A 19777-nucleotide genomic window follows, 5' to 3' on the forward strand; every position below is an offset into this window, starting at 1 on the left:
CGGTTTCTGTCCGTCTGCCGTGTGAGTTGGGAATATTTGCAGCTAAACTATTAATGGCTGTTTACAAGGGAGGTGCCTCAATGACTGAACCTGCCATTAAAAAGCAGGTGACCGAGCAGGTCAAATCTGGCTGCACGAGATGGTTCCCATACCTGGTGAGACACTCGGTCAAAGGATGAACAATAAAAAAAACATTCCACTCAATCAGTCTGGAGTGGGGGCAGTGAAAACTGGAGTTTGAGCAGGTTTGATCACTATTCGGCTCTACCGACACCTCCATACGTCAGGTAAGCCACTGTGGCCCCGCCCCCGAGCCCCGTGATTGGCTGGTGGGACTGTCAGTTTAGTCAGGTCTTAGTCAAGACCAGATAAGTTACAGGTCGAACAAGCGGACGTGGAGTTTTTAAACCTCAAAACAAAACAAATTTGCAATTCAAATATCAAACCAAGGTTTCAGGGCTTCGGTAACTTACACTTTTAGAAGGATTTAAGATTTTGGAATATCAAGTTACGTCGTACCACCTTGTTCATGCCTAGGTTTATGACGTTTTTAAGAAAGAAATATTAATGTGAAAAGCTCAATCGGAAGTAGTCCTAAAATAATGGTATTTAGCGCAAGCTGAACGAAATTCCGGCTTTACTTCAGTTCGAGGAAGTCTCCGTCTCCGAGTGACAATAGAAAAGTTGTTAAATATTTCTGTCGGGAAGACAAAGGGCCATTTTCTCCAGGAACGGGTAATATTATTGGAAAATATCAATGTTATCCGAACGCTGTAAACTAACCAAACTATGTTGTGTCTCCTCAACCCCTCTTTATGATTTAATTCTTATTGATTCTGCCTCGATTACAGACCTTTAAATACTTTGATGATCAAGTATTATTGTAAACCTTCTAATGCCAACCAGAGGAACCAGGTAGGATGGAAGACATTAAACTATTAAACTAAAATTGACATTTTATTAACAAATCATCGAAAACACGTGACTTATTTTCCTAATAGCATTGTTGGTCTGCAGGTGTAAAGAACTGCAATTTTCAAAAACATTTTTTACCAATTATTTAATTGTGGTTGCTTCTTTTGAAAGTATAAATATATCATTTTCCGTTAGGTGACAATAAGATGGTCTTTAGGACTTGTGTGCTATATCTGAGACATTTATATGTTTAAAAATCTAAATACTCCTTTCCCAGTAAACGTCACACACACTTTTGCCCATTGTGCCTCCTGGAGTTTGCAAGTTCATATCTAAGGCAATTGCACATCGTTATGAACAATGACGAAGCACAAACAGTTATAACGTTCACTACTTCTGCTTTCTTGCTTCTGACTCTCTCTCTCATTATTTTAATGTGGGCTTACGGTGATGACAGTGTTTTTTCCATCATGTCTTCTCAGCATGTTCTTAAAAGCCCTGCTAGGAGTCGTTGCTGGTGTCTGGCTGCTGCTGGGACTCCTGACGGCTGCCGTGACTGCGAGATACGACGCCAGTCAGGGAACTCTTCCGCCGCCGCTGCTGCTGGTGTCTTTCGACGGTTTCCGAGCAGACTACCTGAAGAAGTTCCCCATGATCAACCTGAAACGCTTCTACAGCCAAGGGGTCCTTGTGGAGGAGCTCAACAATATCTTCGTCACCAAGACGTTTCCCAACCACTACACGCTGGTAACGCACCCAACCTGTCTGCTGTCAGATCAAAGCACCAAAGGATGTTTGGGGTCAGCTTTTCTAGATTCAGGAAACCTAAAGATTTTTATGAATGAACGTCCAACTGCAGCAGTGTTTGTTGTGTTGCTACAATTTGTAGGGCAGGTTCCTGTACGCCGTCGCAGTGCGCCACAAAAATAAACGGCAGTGTGATCCGAAAACGCGCCACAGCGCTGCCTCTGACAGAATTTGCATGTTGCTTCCTCCCCGACCTTTGGGTCACACTGATGATAACGACCGGACAGTCCGCAGATGCAAAACCAAGAACTGACATTGGTTCTTTTCTCCAGGTGACGGGGCTGTATGCCGAGTCTCACGGGATCGTGTCCAGCGACATGTACGATCCCCTCAGTCGCAAGCACTTCACCCTCGTCAACGACACCGATCCCATGTGGTGGAGCCAAGCGGAGCCCCTCTGGGTCACGGCACAGCGCTATGGATACAAGACGGCAACCGCCATGTGGCCTGGCTCCGACGCCATCAACCGCACGGGGACCTACTTCCTGCCGTACAATCAACACACGACCTTTAAGGAACGACTGGGGAGTCTGATCAAGCGGATCGAGGGAAACAAGGTAAAGGCCAAACCCCAGAGAGATCATTAGCTACAGAATGTATTGTTAACCTTACCGGAGTCTGTCTGGCTTTGTGACTCCACCAGGAGGAGGGGGTGATGTTTGCAGCTCTGTACTGGGAGGAACCGGACATGTCCGGTCACAAGTTTGGCCCTGACAATACCACTGCCATGAGCAGCGCCCTGAAGGAGGTAGAGTCACCCAGCTCAGGCTACATTTTTCACATTGTCCGAAAGGCAGACACAGACCTGGTCTGTGTGGTAAAACCCAGAAGGAGCGTGACACCAGCATTTAACTTCTTCTTTTTTCACCAATGTCTGAAGTAAGAATGAACGCCACCATTTGGAGGGTTTCTTTGGGAGGTGAAACCTGTCTTCGAGTGCTCGGCCGGTTGTTCCCATCGACTGTGGGTTTTGTTCAGTACCATCATCGGTGATGGAATGATTCATGCGTTCATTCCCCCCAGGTCGATGACAGCATCGGCCTGCTAATGTCAGAGCTGGAACAGACCGGACTCTGGGGTCGCATCAATGTGGTGATAACCAGCGACCACGGCATGGCGCAGTGCTCGCCCGATCGCGTCATTCGCCTGGACGACTGCCTCCACCCCGACAATTACACGGCGCTGGATCTCTCCCCGGTCGCCTCCATCATCCCACTCACAGGTAATCAGATTACCTCACTGACGTCTGCCCTGAACGATCAGGGCCGGTGGTTTGAAGAGTTCTGTTGCGATCCGCTCCAGATCCAGAAGCTGTTTACGCTCTGTTGAAAAAGTGCCACCCACGCATGGCGGCGTATTTGAAGAAAGACATCCCGGCGCGCCTGCACTACAAGAACAACAATCGCATCCAGCCCATCCTGCTGATTGCAGATGAGGGCTGGACCATCATCCAGCGAGGGAACAAGATACAGAAATGTAAATACCCACCTGCTCGCCCCCTCTGCTATAGATCTGCAAAAACACCTGCAAACGAAAGACCGCGCTTTAAAACCTCCTTTTTCAGTGGGCGACCATGGCTACGACAACTTGCTACCCAGCATGCACCCCTTCATGGCGGCGTCAGGGCCCAGTTTCCGTCAGAGTTATAAAATGAAGACTTTACAAAGCGTGGATCTTTACCCTCTCATGTGTTACCTGCTGCAAATCCCGGCGCAGCCCAACAACGGAACCCTGTCCAATGCCAAGTGTCTGCTGGTGACTGCGGTCAGCGGCGAGGGGCTCCTGGCGGTTAGCCTCGTCGTTGGCATGATCCTTTTCATCGTGACAGTTGCTGGTGAGTGTGAAAATGATTCTAGAGACGAATGTTGCATCTTAGTCGATGTTCGGATTTTCTGGTTTGATTTAAATTGCTGAAGATGTTTCAGTGAATTTAAATGATTCCAGCAGTTTTTTTGTTTTTGAAAGTGATTTGTTAGGCACCCAAATTAAAAAATAACTCAATCAATCAAATCAATCTTTATTTATATAGTGTCTTTTACAATCAAGGGAGAGGAGGAGGAGGGAGAGGAGAGGAGGAACTTTTACTGCTTTTCATTCAAACTCCTGAAGTGACCAGTCGTACTTGTTTTTCTTTAGTTTTGTTCAGGTATATGAGAGGAAGGCGACATCTACGGTCCTTCCAGAGGCTGCAAATGTCCGACGACATCGCCCCCCTGCTAGATTAGACTGATGGATGGAAAAAACTGGCCAAAAATAAATTTTGCCGAGAAGGTCCCGTCGGAGTAAGTGAGGTCATCTGTCCTTTGTGTAAATGCTAACGTTAGCTGACACCTAAGTTGTAGTTGTATGACTTAAATGAGAAGCAGGAGTGTTTGTACCCTGGATAGAGGAGGATGTACGGCCCCAAAAAACAAAACATGCTTTTCTCCCTCAGAGTTCTGGTCAATATAAAGTGAGTAGTTTGAAGATTTGTCAGAGCTTTTAAAAACATTTCTTTTACAAAATGCATATATGAAAACAAACCCTCTTTTTCAGGAATAGTTACTTTTTAGTGAGCATTAAACTCTTTTTTACTTGTACAGGCATGGAATTGCAGACGGAAAGGAGGTCCAATATCACCATTGTTCTTTAAAATGTTATGTATTTAATGACAGTCCAACCAGAAGGTATTCAGCTTATGGACAGACGGGTATTCAGGTCCTCCGAGACAGACGGGCGGTTTAACAGTTTAACATTGTTAATCTCTGAAAACGTGACTCAATGTTACTGAAGTTTGAATCTGGGTTGGTTACTTGAGCAGGTACATTCACAAACCACTTTAAACTGCTAAAATGGTCTTTGTGTGTGTGTGCGTGTGTGTGTGTGTGTGTGTGCGTGTGCGCGCGTGTGCGTGTGTGTGTGTGCCAGCAGAGGGAGCCAGCGGCTTTCTTTGAATTGAAATGAAGAAAACTTAAATTATCGCTAAAATGTAAAGTTGTATTTTATTGATAAATACATAAGGGAATTGAGCTTGATGGATTATTGATTTAAGATACATTAATGTTTTTAAAAATAGATATTTTTTTAGTGGCTTTAAAGGTTTAGGTCATTTCCTCCTTTTTATTTGGTTTATGATGCAGTTCTGCTTTTGTTCTGGAACGTGGTTGCACCTGTTTTATGCAGAAATTCTACTTTTCTTGACTGAATCCTTCTCACAGTTGAATAAAACTGGGAATATCTGCTTCTTGGCTTTGTTGCTTGGTTGTAAAGAAAAGTGACACACATTTGGAAAAATTAATTTATATTCCTTTATATTTTTTTTCTCCAATGCAGTCACAATAAATCGCAGTCACAGTAAATATATAAAAATCAAACTCAAGACTCACATACATTTCTGCATCGTGTTCCAACCCAAAAGAACTCTACACATTTTCATTAATATCTGTTGTACATCATTTAAAATCTAGTTATAATATCTAGTTGATCATCAGTATTCATGTAAATCTTTGTCTCTTCACAGATAAATAGACTTTATTTTGAGCAGGTATTGTAACAAAAATAACATATTTCCTAATTCTGGCCACCAGGAGCCATTGGAAAATATTGTTCAACTCTTACCCAGAATGTGTTTTTATACTGTTGTGGACACAAAATACACAGACAAACGAGATACACGGCGTGTTGTCTCAGTTCTCTCCTGTTTGTGCTGGGCCAACATTCCAGGTGCGTTTGAGGATCACCTCAAAGAGCAGGAATCCTGAAAGGTTTTCCCTTTTGCTTTACGTGAGCCATCATTTCTACGGTGAAGGTGGGAGATTTCAGCCAGCAGCCACTGCATCGTTGATTCAGACACCCGATTTACTCAGGTCTGAAATGTGTCATTATAGTTGTCGTTTTTTAAACACATTAGCTGCAGTCAACTTTATTATTTGCTTAATTTGCTCAATTTCAAGTCCCGTACGCTGTAAAAAAAATAAAATAATAATCACACTAGAAAGACTACAATTCCTATAAACTTATTAATATGCTAAAGCAGCATGGAGACACTTGCACCAAAACTCGTTACAGGCTATCTTGGGTTTGTTGACTAGCAAACAAAACACTTATGTCCATTGTAAACATGCGAATTTCAATTTATGTGATTCTCACTTATTTAAGGGAAAAAAATTCCACAAATGTCATTTGGGATACCTTTCCAGCTGAATAATACTGATTCTGATTTTTATCTTAAGTTAATGATTGAAGGAGGTTGCTAATTGTTCTGAAAATGACAGCGGCTGTCTGGCACATCACCCCCCCCACCCGACATGTCATCTTTGCTACAGATCTAATATCAGTGTGCTTTTACTTAAGACGACACGACTGCACAGACTCCTACGAAAACACAGTTTCCAGGTAATCCTTTTTTTTCTCCTCTCGTCTTACATTCTGGATAAAGAACATTTACGATCAGTACATTTTGAATGAGCCATTTAAGCAAACTCAATGAACATGGACCCAACCAAGAAAAGTATTTACAATCAAAATGCCAACCTCAATAAAGAAAAGGGTACTTTTAGCACATCTAAGTCTCTACAGCTACTTAATTTTTCCCCAAGCTGAAGAACACAATAGAAAAGCATGACCCCGATCAAATAAAAGCTCGTGGTACATCTCATAAATACATCCACATTTAGTTTATTTTGTCCCTGCTCTGTGCTTACAGTGCCCACATCTGAGTCAAGCCGCTCATTTGTGCCAAGACACCGAACCCTTTTCTCCATTTCAGTCATCCTTGGACTCAGATGTGGCGCAAAACTGGTCTGAAATCAAAAACAGCTTAACAACTGGCCTTTTTCAACAAATACACGAATGAGAATTAATTCACAGCTCTTGACCAGATAAAACTTTGGCTACAAAAAAGTGTTCGAAGCGTTACAGACACTTGTTTTCCAGCCGCGTACCCATCGACCTCATAACACCTCATACGCTTTGCAGACCCTGATAGTTGAACACTGATGTGCTTATAAAGAACCAAGAAAATGGAATTCTTAACCACATCTTGTAAAGACGGGGTCAGGTTTCCAACATTAGCACGCGGATTTGGCCGAGAAAACTACAAACGAACTTGACGGAAATTATATGAAAGAGTATCAAATAATCGGACGTGTTTTGAAAAAGTTAAAAAATAGACCCATCCTTTGCATTGCAGCAAGTTGTACACGAAAATGCTAAAGAATAGCGCAAACACTTTGAAACGTTCTGTGGCGTGTTTCAATGTTCTTCACATGAGAAATGGCAAAAACAAAAAAAAAACATGCATGGAAACAGTGATGTGGTGTGTTTATATCCAGGCCCAGAACCTTCCTGTGTGTAAGGTTGCATAGCTGTGGAGGTGTAGCCATACAAGGATTCGATCGGATTTTACTAAGTGGCCTGGCTAAGGCTCTGGGTTGTCGACCATAACCACCATCCACTGGTGAGGCTGAGTCTCCCGCCACCCGTCTAAGAACTTTCTCTTTCTTTTTTGGTTGTGTCACACCTGATTTGACTCTGCCAAACCTGGTCAGTGATTGGCCGAAGCTGTTGGTGCAAAATGGGGGCCACGGTGTGGGTGGGGAGGTCTGAACGATACCCAGAAAGAGCACATGGCACGCTGTGACTCTTCCAAGCACCTTGAATCTAAAACATTCATGCAAGAAATTCAATCGATAAAACAGAAAATGTGTCGGTATGTTCTCGAAACACCCGTTAGGACAACGTGCTAACACAGTACTTGCTTGATTTCTAGGCTCTGAGGTGCACGCTAAACATCTGGTGTACCACCTAATCGGAGTGTAACCAAATTAGCACCACCCTCTTTCATTACCTTTATCTGGTAAACCAGCTGTGTGGATGGAATAAGGCATTGTAGCTTCTCTATGTTAGTCAGAAGGTGTTGCTTTTTTCTGTACACTCTCTTTATGAAGACCAAAACGCATATTTGGCTTGTCTCTTTAAACCGCTGCAACTTTACAAATAGCCATTCTGTTCACTCAATAGCACCATATGAACATTGTTCCCAAATTATAAAGGAGTGAGGGACTGTTGGACATTTGTGTGAGTGTGTGTTTCAGTGGCGAGGTAGGGAAACACCCCAGTGTCGTTGCTTTTCTCCGCCTGTTACAACTAGCGTATCTGTGTGTGTGTGTCATGAGCGTGCACACTAAGCACATCTCCCAGCGTCGGAGACTTGCATAGCTTCTGCAGGACCGGAAGAGCAGTCGTGTGTTTGGACGGAGCCTTTGGCACAGCCTTGGCCGATAACTGAAGACAGCACTGGAGTTGCACCATAGAATTCGGAGAGAAGATCTGCCCTTATTGCACCAGTAAGTACGTGTGTGATCCATATTTGCACCATATGACGCGGGTTTTAGCAGCCAATCGACTCAGAAGCTCCAGCGGGTCGCACCGTTCCGACGTCTGCTCGCGTGGAGCCTGCGGAAAACATTTGCAAGCTTGTCCAAAGTTGATGGATTTGACCGTGTCATGATCAGCTAGCACCACAGGATAAACGCCATCTGCCTACTCCTTATTCATTTTGGTCAAGCCTTTAAGAATACGTCGACATTTTTGGGCCTTTATTTACCCAGTCTGTATCAAATTAAGTTTATATATATTTTTTTACATTAATTCTTTGGTTAGGGCAGTGGTTCCCTAATTTCTTAGTCGGGCTTTTCAGGACAGGAAAAATCTCATGGTGCACAGTTGCTGGATTGGAAAAGACAAATAAAAGCCTTAATCTTTTCAGGTGTTTTCATTGGCTCGCTGCCAATGTACCACACGTTCCATGAGAACCAATCAGAGGCTGCGCTTTGATAATTACGCCGTGATCAAAGAAGACAGGTGACAAAGTAGATTCTAGTCTGAGAACTACCCAACACACCAATGCAGCTTTTGGACGCAGCGTTGGTTTTGTCCAACAGGCGACCGAAGCGTCATGAGCGTTTGTGTTCACTCCACTGTTTTAAATGTCCAAGATTAATCGTTTACACTGCTGCCACACGACTGGACAAAAAGAACCCTTGGACAGAAAAAAGGGGGGGAAGCATTTCACCACCTTCCAAATGGTTTGTTTCACCCCTGATGGTGTGTGATTTCAGGAGAGCCGTCCCTGTCAACAAGTGGATGAATGATATAATTAGTTGTCGCCTGCCAATGTAACAGCTTGGACTACAGGGATAAACAAACAATAAATAAATAAAGAGCCTGCATCACAGCTCATCTGTGGGTGGCTCTGGAGGAGGTGATATTGGATGTTTATCAGAAGAAGCCGTCAAGAGCCCTGTGACGTCCGAAAGACCGAAAATTGTTTAATCCGACGATAATTTACTGGGAGGAGCCCGACTGTTGTGGGGCTGACGTGATTAAGGTGACACACGATAATTAGTCATGTGTTGTAAATGCTAATCAATCTAGTTTCTCAATTTGGTCCCGCATGATGTAAATAGTGTGTGAAAGGGTTGGGAAAAGGTAAAGCAAAACAGAAAAGTTGGAGAAAAAAATGTCTAATTAGCTACTCAGGTTTCTTTGACGAGCAAAGGATAGAGAAACTTCGGCAGTCGTTAACTTTTTACAGTACACAGATGTTTAAGGATTACGGTGCTACTTTGTTTCATAACACCAGGTGGTACATTGTTTATTCAATACTTCTGGTGGTTGGCACGCTGACACTGACAACTAAAGCTATGTTTGAAGCAAAGTGAGCTGTGTCTTCAGTGGATCTTTGGCTTCGCCATAACCTCTGAGTTATTTGACAACATACCCTACTTTGGAGAATAAGGAATATTTACCGTTGGAAGAATAGCTTACTGGTACTGCGAAAATGTAGAATCGTATGCTAACTGCTAAGTGAGTGGATTTAATAATTTCTTGCAGCTAATTGTATTGGAAGATATCAGGTGACAACAGTCGGAACGGATTTTGCCAAACCCGCTTCTGAAGTTTACACAAGAACAGCTTGAGTTTTTCCTGTGTCTGCAATTTGTAGCTTTTTTGCTATGCTATTTTGATTAACACCAGCCGTGGTTTCTTTTAGTAGCAATCTAGCAACAATTCCTGTTCCATTAATGAAATGAAAAGTTTCAGTGATATTTGGTTGGTTTTCTCCATCTCTTTCTCCAACTTTCCCTTCACGCTTTGCAGCTCCTCTTTTACTTTGTCATCCAAGAGAGCTGGATGACAGCCACCATCCCGGATAATGCTAAAAATGTCCTTTTTCAACATAGAACATATCTATACTACCTTCCACCGCCTAACGACATGGTCAAAAGTCTCACTTTTTCCACAACTTTTTCCCAGAAAACCCAAGGAATTGTGGCCTATTTCTTATGAACGGCGTGCGGCCATTGGCTCTCCGTCTTGATTTTTTGTTTGTTTTCATTCGCGGGGAGCATGGACGATGAGAACAAGTATGGTGAGAAGAGCTAGGAAATGATGAGACAGAAGGATAGAGAGTGAAAAGAACCCGACTCGTGCTGAAGCAGCTTGTTGAGTCATGGCCAAGTGACTCGCGAGTCGTTGGACCCCGCAAGGAAAGTGTGAGTGTGTGTAAAATCGTGACATTGCTTTTGTATTTGTGTGCTTACATCAAGTGCCACATTTTATTCTGAACCTGTGCATCTTCTTATTGTGCGCCCGTGTTGTCTACGTGTGTGTCAGAGTGAGGACTCGTACTGTAGCAGTTCATACAGCAGGGGTCCGTCACGGTAGCGAATGCCCACGGCGGCTGGTGTTATGTACTGTAGGATGTTTATAGTCCTCCGTAGGCGCCTGTCAACATAGTGGGCATCCCATGCTGGGTAACGCTTCCTGGGCATGTCGATCTTTATAAGTGGGCCCTCGGGTTTGGAGGTTGGGGGCGCTGACCTCACCTGGAAGACGGGTAGGCATGTCTCGGCCACATCCTCTTCTGTTTGCGACTTTGTCATGTGAGCTGGAGTGGGCGGGGCTGTGGGCGGGGCCGATGGGGGAAGTGGGAGACCCCAGAGGAGCTGAGCACAGCAGGAGGAGGCGGGGCTTGGCTGGAGGTGAGCAGTGGCAGGATGCAGGAATCCATAGTACAAGAGCATGACCAGGACGCCACCGGCAAAGGTCAGGTAGACGCCACAGAGGGCAGGGACAGCGTAGGAGTCGGTCAACACCGGATCCCTGTAGGCGTACCTGTGAGATGAGGGTTTTAGCATTACGGACATAGTTTTCTCAAAGAGACAGAAGCATTTTTTCTATAAACGGGGACATATGAGGATATTTCTGCAGTCAAGATTCGAAGCTGTGGGCCTTAAAATGACTTAAAACTCACCACAGCCCTGTCAGGATGCTGTTCTCCGCCAGCACCACCATGTAGTACGCCACCATCCTGTGGCGCGTCCGGCCTTCCTTCACGTTAAACCAGCAGAAGATGTAGACGATGCCGACCACCATGTTAAAGAGCACCTCCTCCCACTTGGACATGCAGAAGTCGGTGCCACCGTGCACCACCCAGAACGCCATGACGCACCAGTGGATCACCACAAAGATGCCGAAATAAATGTGAAAGAGGGAGGCGAAAAGTGCGAGGGAGAGAACGCGGGATGAGATGGTGAAGAGGCGCCAGAAGATGTGCAGCAGTGCCCCGCGGTAGCTCATGCCGCGCTGGTCATCCCGAGAGTCCCGAAGGAGCTTGTGGTAGGAGGCCAAGACCCAGGCGAGAGACAAGAGGGAGCCCACGGAGGAGATGCCTTCAGAGGACGCCAAAAAAACAGAAAAAGTGGAATAATAATGAGTCATTTGCCGAGGTGAGTGTAAGCTTGAGTAAGAAAGAGTGAATGGTATGAGCCCGAAGGCTATTTTTAAAATGTCAGCGGCTGCGTGCATCCACCTTCTGCAGCAGTCACATACTTGCATTAAAGTGTTTCAAACATTCAGGGTGAATAACACCAGTGGGTGGAAACTGGTGATGAGACATTATGATGAATAAGGACAAAGAGGCTGATGGGAGGAATTTTAAATAAGTAGGAAATCTGACTTTAAAACTTATCTCCTTTTTTTAACCGCTTTATCCCTTTTGAGGTCATTGGGAGGTCACAATGGGTGAAGGCAGCATCCACCCCAGGATGAGTCAGCTCATCACAGGACCCTATATGAGCATTTGTGGGTTCAGTACCTTGCTCAAGGGTACCTTGGCAGTGCTCTGAAGGTGTTCTGGCACCTCCCCCTACTACCAAAACACCTGCCATGTTTTGTCTGCACTGGGGCTCGAACCAAGAACCCTCTGCTTCTCAGCCCAGTTCCCAACAGACTGAACTACCACCGGCCTGGCTTTAAACCTTTGTACCTCAAAATTCTCACTTTAATCTGATTTAAAAAAAATAAAAATTGGTAGGCCAGGAGACCAATCTGGTTTTGTTGCCTTATGTTTAAGGTTACGGTGAAGGCCTGGCTTTCAGGTGGACCCAATCATCTCAAACCCAACCTTCACCAGACCTGTTTGCCTTTAGAGACAAAAACCCAGGGGCAACAATGTGGCTTCCCCCTCCCCCTTGTCCCTTGTCCCTTCCCTTCTGATGACAAAGGTGAAGGCTCGCGTCAGAACATTTGCTTTTGCAAACAAACACCTACATTGCAGTGTCTCGGCCCGGTTCTCCTGGATCATGATGGAGAGCTGCAGGACCAGTTGGGGAGCAGACTCCAGGAAGGTCTCCAGCAGCCTCAGCATGTTGACGTCTGCATACTCAAACATCATGGCCCAGTACCAGCGTCGCTGGTGCTCCTTCTGACGGCGCGACATGATCCCCAGGTACAGCGTCCTGATGTACCTGCAGGCATCAGAGCGCTAATTACCTCCAACACAACCAACCTTTAAGCCTTGAATAAAACGGGATTTTAGGTTCTGATTTTGAGAAGTTGGAAACATCTTTTCACTGTGAAGGGGGAATAAAACAGAATAATTAGTCGCACAAGCCGATGGTACACTAAAGGTTTGTAAAAACACACGACCAATTCAAGACAGAGCTTCACCTCAAGATCAGCTATGACATCATGGGCGATACAGGTTATTTTAGTTTGAAAATCCCCTCATTTGAAAATGTTAAAGTATGTACCAAAGACATTTCTGTGGGATGCGTACGATGGTTCTCGAGGAAAACCACAGTACATAAGTGTGTGTAACAGATGGGTGGCTATGTGGAACCTCCTCTGCATTCACCACTGCACGTTCACTGGTGTGGGTGCGTGAGTGTACGTGTATGTGCTCCTGCATTATGTATAAAGTGCTACATCACAGCCATGTGGTTTGATGCAGGCAGGCCTAATTCGTGACACTTTCATCTATGGGAGGTGCCACCATGTTCGTTGGGTCAGATACAGTGTAAGTGCAGCTCCAGGAGTGTAATGGGTTTCCTCGTCCGTCCTGGCACGATTTGCAGCTTCTTTCAGACACCAAAAGGCTGTTTGTCCTTGACTCAAGAGCACCAATAAAGATCCAGCAGCAAACAGGAAGTGCTTGTATTGAGGGCAGTTACTTATTTTCTGCACATGCAGTGATGTGGTTGCAAGCCATATGGATCACATGCAGTACATCTACCCCCATCACTCTCTCCTCCCTTTCTTTCTTCCCCTCCCCCCTTTTTACACATGTTCAACCTTTTCCCTCTCCCTCCTCCGTCACCTTCCTCACCCCTCCTTCCCTCGCCATCTCTAAGCGATCTGTCTCAATCAGGCCATACCATTTTTGCCACAGCAAATGCCGCTCCCACCCTTCCTCTGCTCCTTCAGGTGGGAGAGTCCATTCCGCAGCAAAGAGGGTGGGAGCTTACTGGGTGGGGTGAATGGAGATAGAGGACAGATGTGTGTGTGTGCATAGGGAGGAGTAGTTTAACCCTACAACTGCAGAGGAGCCGAGAAACACGGCAGAATACAAACACTCGCATAAATACACACACCATTGTACTGTCCCTGTTGCCTGAGGCAAGTGGACACTATAAAAAAGTCCTTCTAAGAGGGATGGAGAGAGCTAGAGAGAGAGAGAGCTAGAGAGAGAGAGTTATCTCACATAGAATGATCTCAGGCTAAAGACCTGCTATACTGCAACTGTGGCTGCTAAAGTGATGAAAAAGTGATTTGCAATTTTAAAAAAAAGCATCACCAGACCTTTGTAATATAAAACATTTGTGTGTGTGTGTGTGTGTTTTTGTGTTTGTGTGTGTGAGTGTGACAGAGAGAGCGAAAGGGCAAAGAACTGTATGTGTTTTGTTCTCCTCTGACACTGTCCTTGACACTACATTTAGCACCTACCCTTGTGTTTGAGCGTGTGTGTGTGTTTGAGCGTGTGTGTGTGTGTGTGAGAGAGAAAGTGAGTCTGAGAAAGGAAGAGAGTGATGGAGATGTGTTGCCAGAAGCACAGATGCTTTTCCTCTTTGTACTCTACATGCATGCTGACACTCATGGGAAGGGCCGTGACACCGTTTTTCCATCGGCCTTTCTCCCCTTTCCACACGGACACACGCGCACACGCACACACAGGGAAAAAGTTTGAATAAGATGCTGTCCGTGGTGCTGAATAGTCCTTGTATGTAGGAGAAACCCACTCGCCCCGCTCTTGGGAGCATTCCGCTCTTTTCAACTATGTGAGCAGAAATGACTTCTCATTGTGTCGCACAGAAAAGAAGACAAATGATCGGTTGGTTCCCTGATTGTCTCTCTTTTGTCGGACTGGAGCTCCGGGGAGGTCAGAGAGTTTTCCCCTGCTTTCTCTCTCTCCGTCCCTCCTGTCAAACTCAAACTCGCTTCTCCTTCTCCCAGAGACATTGAGTGGACACCTCTCTCGCCCTATTTGCGAGGTTATGCGTGTGTTAGTGAGTGTGTGTGCGTGACACACTGAGAGAGAGTGAGTGAGTGAGTGAGTGAGAGAGAAAGAGACAGAGCGGTGACAGGTAATAGGATCTAATCGGATCAGGTGTGTGATGTTGTTTGTCACCCCTCCTCCCCCCTCTTACCTCCACACTTGTCCCAGCTGGAGGATGTGTATCACGGCCTGCCACATCCAGATGGTGGCCAGCTGCAGGCGATCTCTGCCGGGATACAGGCACCCCAGAGCCACTGCGCCCCGCTTGGTCAATCCTTCCACCTCCCCGAGCCCCCCGCCTGTGTAGTCCTGAACGAACCAGCGAAAACTCAGAATCTGGACCAGCACCGACGGCACCAGCACGAAGAAGAGAGTGAGGCCGAACCAGAGGTAGTTCTGCCTCCGATAGTAGTCCACCGCCAGGCAGACGTCTGTGCCGACGTCCCAGAAAAAGACAAGGAGGGCAAGGATGATCCAGAGGCAGTCCAGCCACAGCTGCTCGCGGGGCGGGCAATGAGTCTCTCGGATGCCGACTCCTCCGGCAGGCTGGCCCCCGCCGAGCAGAGAGCCGAGGCATGCGGAGCGGCAGCCCCAGTAGCACGCCGAGGTGCGGCAGCACTGGCAGATGTGGATGGCAGCGGAGTCCATGGGCTCCTCGCCATCAACATCGTACAGCTGCGCGAACCCGCCGCCGCCGACCGGGGCTTTGCCGCCGTCCGACTGCGCGGCCATGTTCGCCTTCCCGCTCCTGCCCTCCTGCGAAACGCACAGTAACCGCACCGTTGTGGTTTCTCGCGGGGCGCGGACACCACGTCACTTCCCAGATACCTGCTGTTCCCTTCCCTCCCGGAGCCATCAGAGCAGGCGGCCGCGCGTCGGCGGCTCCGCCTCGTCCTGGCCGGGTCGAGACACCGCCACCGGGGGCCCGCCAGCGGCAGAAGCCGAATTACTTTCCGCTCTGGTCCAGAAGCCCCGCATCATCCCGTCCTGTGAGCTCGGTCATCTACAGCAACTGGAGGCAATGACGTAATGCATCTCCCGCTGGTCTTAAGACGCGTGATGGAGTTTGTGCATGAGTGTGTCCGCGCGTGTGTGTACCCTTCTATCCCCTCAAGCCACGACCACTATGACGCTCCCTGTTCAGTGGGCCGCAGGACCACCGACACGTTCCTGTCATTCCTGCCGCTCTCCTGCTTCAGGTACCCCGCATCTGCTGCAGCCCGCGCCCGCTTCTCTCCGCAGCTTCAGCCCTCTGCAGCCCAGCTTCCCCACTCCTCACTTTCTCTCTCACTCCGCCCTCTGCCGGAGAAACTTCAATCCCAGAACGCACATCTGCACGCGGGATTGCGCGCACGCACGCGCAACTCCGTTTCGTGAAGCAGGCAGCCAATTCATCCATCCATCCATCCATCCATCCATCCATCCATCCATCCATCCATCCATCCATCTTCTCGTCTCCCTGCACTGAGGCAAAGTTTCCTATACAGCGATGAACATGATCTTAATTTAGGGACACTTCCCTTTACTCTTAGACCTCTAATTGATCTCAACATACTTTCCCTCAGTATTTTTGAAGGATCCTTTAGTCTACGTTTTTAACAAATTGGTGTGTTGTCAGCACCACGTGCTGCATTTAATACCAGTGCATGAGTTAATGAACATGTAATTATTAATAGGAAAGTATAATATGTCCATGTCAATTTGTCCATGAACATCCATCCATCCATCCATCCATCCATCCATCCATCCATCCATCCTCCATCCATCCATCCATCCATCCTCCATCCATCCATCCATCCATCCATCCGCCCATCCATCATCCATCCATCCATCCATCATCCGTCCATCCGTCCATCCGTCCATGTTGGTGCCCTGTTCTGTGGCTCTGCCGCTCTAATCAGCCAGAACATAATATGTGCGTGTGAGCTCCCTGCTAGGCAGGCATTTAGGATTTAGGAACGTGTGAAAATGGGATGGATGCTGTGTGTGTGTGTGTTTGTGTGTGTGTGTGTGTGTGTGTGTGTGTGTTTGTGTGCGCGCGCAACTGTGCGAGTGGAGGGAAGCTGAGAAACTTACAGAGAGGCTGCAGAGAAGGACGATGGATTTAAGAATTAGAGGAGGGGCGGGGAGAGAGGATGATTCAGACTGAAGCCTCTGTAGAGGATGAACAGATAAAGTGCATGAAAGATAATGAAATGAGATTTAGGAATTGTTGGAGAGAAGAAAAGGGTGTGTGTCAGGGAATGAAGAAAGAGAAGGGATGGATGGATCTACCCAAAAAGAGATAGATTACAGCTAACAGAGTAAAACGGTGAATTTCAGGGCTTAGAACTGGATCAAAAAAAGAGAAAATGATTGACAATATCGTGAATAAAATGAGAAAACAATATGTTCAATAATAGAAAGGATCCCATTAAAGTCTGGTGAAATGCACATGCATGCACCAATAAACACACTCAAGCATGTATCTCTTTATTGCATGCTTCTGTGCAAGCACTCTGTCTGCCAGAGATTAGCCTCTCTGTTGTCATGACAACCGTGGCTGTGGAGCCAGAGGACAAGTGAGAGTGGATGGCTGCACGGCCGCGTATGATGGGAGTGAGTGACAGCGGTTGCCGTCAAACTGCTGAAAAACAGTCTTTGAATGAAGTGAAACATTTTGAGAACATAAATAAACTCCAGTGTCTCTTTTTGAGAGTTGCTGGAGGCAGTTCAGATCGGACGAACGCACCATTTAGCAAACACGCTCGTACCCGCAGTTGCTTAACTTTTCCGTTGATGACGAAAGAACAAGGGCCAACAAAAATACTCCAGCGGGATCGCCAGAGGTGACTTCTGAAACCTGATACAGGGAGATGACAGAAGGTCAGTGAAGCTCAGGGCAGTTATTAGGAATTCTTGGAAAAATATCCCCACAGGCCTCTCTACACAAGAATTTTTCATTGCCACTTTTTTTTTTTTACAACTGTAAGATGCTTTTCTTTAATTTTTGTTTTACAGTATTCTCAGCGGTGCCTGATCTTACACACCCAATTTGTTTTATTTACAGTCAACCACTCAACATTGAGTCAAACGGGGCATGATTACGAAAGGAGGGAGGCGTGGTGACCACAAAGCTGATGGAACGATCCAACACTGGTGACCAGGAGCCCAGCAAACAACACCCAGGACCCTAACAAAAGTGCTATTATGTCATTTATGCACTAATCATTATTTGATTCAAATGTCTGATTTGCATGGTATTGTGTCCATAACAGGCTACCTAAAACCAAGTTTTGGGGCCTGGCTCAGGGGCCCGGGCCCATGCTCTGGGCCTGGCTCAGGGGCCTGGGCCCATGCCCTGGGCCTGGCTCAGGGGCCCGGGTCCATGCTCTGGGCCTGGCTCTGTCAACAGCGAGGTTCTGCTTTTGGGCCAAAGATGAAGCGGCCACTGTTGATTCTGGAGGAAAACGGGTTTATTGTTCATTACATATAGCCTTTTGCCAGTTATTATTGTGTTGATTAATAATGAATGAATGATCAATCAATTGTTTCAACCAACTTTGGTATTTTTACTCACCCTTCTTAGGGAAAAGTGTTGGATGTCCTGGGCCGCTGCTCTGCTCCTGGCGTCCCTCTCCAATCTTTGCTGGTGTCCAGATTTGTGTTTGTTTTGGGTCTCCCACACTTCCTGACGGAGTTAGCTCACACTCACTATCCATGAAAAAGAATGAACCGTGGACCAAACCATTTTATAAGGGCCCGAGGGGGTAATCGAAAATGTTGAAACTAAATTACGGCTTTAATTTGTGATGTTGTTGGAGCTCAAATTGAAAAATGAAAATACTGTCCTATAAGACATATTGATAATCATTTAATCCTAGAAGATACTGAGGTCTGTCTGTGGGATCTAACAGGCTGTGGGCCTTTAGAATGGTCTTCCCCCATACGACAGTGCTGGTGATGCTAAATGGACTGGTTACAGTGGTTAGAGAGGTAAAATGGAGCACATTTTCTGAACCACAGGGCAGATATTAATGTTTATGAGCCAGAAAGCTTCAGGGATACAGAAGGATCTGGTTATACTGGGACAGAGACAATAAATGTGCATGATCTGTGGGGTGAAGAGGCTAAACCAACAGAGAGTCCCTGTGTCATTTTATTTGTGTAATATATCAGAATAACTTTTATAACTCTCTATTATTGCACTCAGGCCCTAAAACAATTATCCACAACTCAAATACATCCTGTTTGCATCTAAATTGTTCTGATGATTTGATTCTGTTAATTCGAGCAGCTCCTGGATTCACGGAACAATGACCATTGTTCCCAAAGGATGTGAGTCAGGATTCATAAAATGACAGTTCTGATGGGGCCGCAGACGGCAAGGAGAGATAAGAACGCCTCGAAAATCTGCACAGCAGCTGCTTTCTTGGAAGAACTGAGGACGATTAACGCAGCAGAAGCAGAGCGTCCGCCAGACAAATGAAAGACAAACGTTAATGACAAGAAGAATCCTGCAGGAAAACAGGAGACGAAGTGGAGCTTGAACAGATCACCGAGGTAGATGAGATCTCAGGCCGGTTTTTACCAAATCCCACTTCATTTAGGAGTTCAAACCGAAGCGTAACACCTTTTCTCTCCTCTAGCATGTTGTGGTTCAACACGGAAAAAGACTCCAGCAATAGAAATAACATGTGAAAATAAAGCACAACATACAAGCAGAAGCTATGAGAGAAATCCTCATACAGGCGTTTGTGCTTGTGTTGCTTGGCTTTGGTTTCACCATTTCCATCCTTCCTCTTTCTGAAGAGGAGGAAAAGACTCAGATATTTCTATAAACCCCTTTTATAACGGTAGAATGATACATTTTTAATCCAGTGCTGGGAGGATGTGGGATGTTTGGCGAGATAACGACACGCTTTGCTGCTGACACATTCTGCCATAAAACACTATCTTTTGACACTATCTTTTTTTTTAGTTATTTATTTTAAAGTATATTGCTGATTATAAGTGACACCATTTCAAGAGTGGATAACTGGGAATTGCTCCGTGCAATTACGGGATGAATTAAGAAGAGTCAGATGGGAGAAGGAGGCTCCAAGACACCAATAGTTTGGATGTCTTTGAATTAGTTTTCCTTTCACTCTCATCCTTTCAAAGATGATTACTGGCTCCATGATGAGCTCCTGCACATCCTGGGGTCCATGATTAAGAAGGAGCCTTGAAAAGCTGAAGAAATTAGTAAAATATATC

General features: G+C 46.0%; 2 protein-coding genes and 1 long non-coding RNA gene across 6 annotated transcripts; 2 read left to right on the forward strand and 1 right to left on the reverse strand.

The window, feature by feature from the left end:
• Positions 1-263: 263 nt before the first annotated feature.
• On the forward strand, positions 264-4943 carry enpp4 (ectonucleotide pyrophosphatase/phosphodiesterase 4). 3 transcript variants are annotated; one of them, XM_057027225.1, is made up of 9 exons: positions 606-735; positions 852-915; positions 1398-1662; positions 1995-2279; positions 2366-2470; positions 2746-2944; positions 3025-3198; positions 3287-3556; positions 3859-4943. In XM_057027225.1, the coding sequence occupies exons 2-9, from the start codon at positions 896-898 to the stop codon at positions 3945-3947; spliced, it is 1407 nt and encodes a 468-aa protein (XP_056883205.1). In that variant the 5' UTR covers positions 606-735; positions 852-895; the 3' UTR covers positions 3948-4943. The 3 variants fall into 3 exon arrangements, with proteins under 3 accessions (XP_056883207.1, XP_056883205.1, XP_056883206.1); XM_057027227.1 differs by lacking the exons at positions 606-735; positions 852-915 and adding an exon at positions 264-287; XM_057027226.1 differs by lacking the exon at positions 852-915 and having other exon boundaries at positions 614-735.
• Positions 4944-4985: 42 nt separating this feature from the next.
• xkr6a (XK, Kell blood group complex subunit-related family, member 6a) lies at positions 4986-16239 on the reverse strand. Its single transcript, XM_057027224.1, has 4 exons — positions 14694-16239; positions 12319-12515; positions 11021-11438; positions 4986-10881 (listed from the first exon to the last, which is right to left on the reverse strand). Exons 1-4 carry the CDS (start codon positions 15272-15274, stop codon positions 10377-10379), a joined length of 1701 nt encoding a protein of 566 aa, XP_056883204.1. The 5' UTR covers positions 15275-16239; the 3' UTR covers positions 4986-10376.
• On the forward strand, positions 15609-18660 carry LOC130522652 (uncharacterized). Of its 2 annotated transcripts, XR_008949666.1 has the most exons (4): positions 15609-15741; positions 17592-17723; positions 17800-17995; positions 18111-18660. It is a non-coding gene; the product is annotated as an uncharacterized LOC130522652 (long non-coding RNA). The 2 variants fall into 2 exon arrangements; XR_008949665.1 differs by having other exon boundaries at positions 17592-17995.
• The last annotated feature ends 1117 nt before the right edge of the window (positions 18661-19777 follow it).

The sequence above is a fragment of the Takifugu flavidus genome, chromosome 3 (genome assembly GCF_003711565.1).
Source record: "Takifugu flavidus isolate HTHZ2018 chromosome 3, ASM371156v2, whole genome shotgun sequence".
NCBI lineage: Eukaryota > Metazoa > Chordata > Actinopteri > Tetraodontiformes > Tetraodontidae > Takifugu > Takifugu flavidus.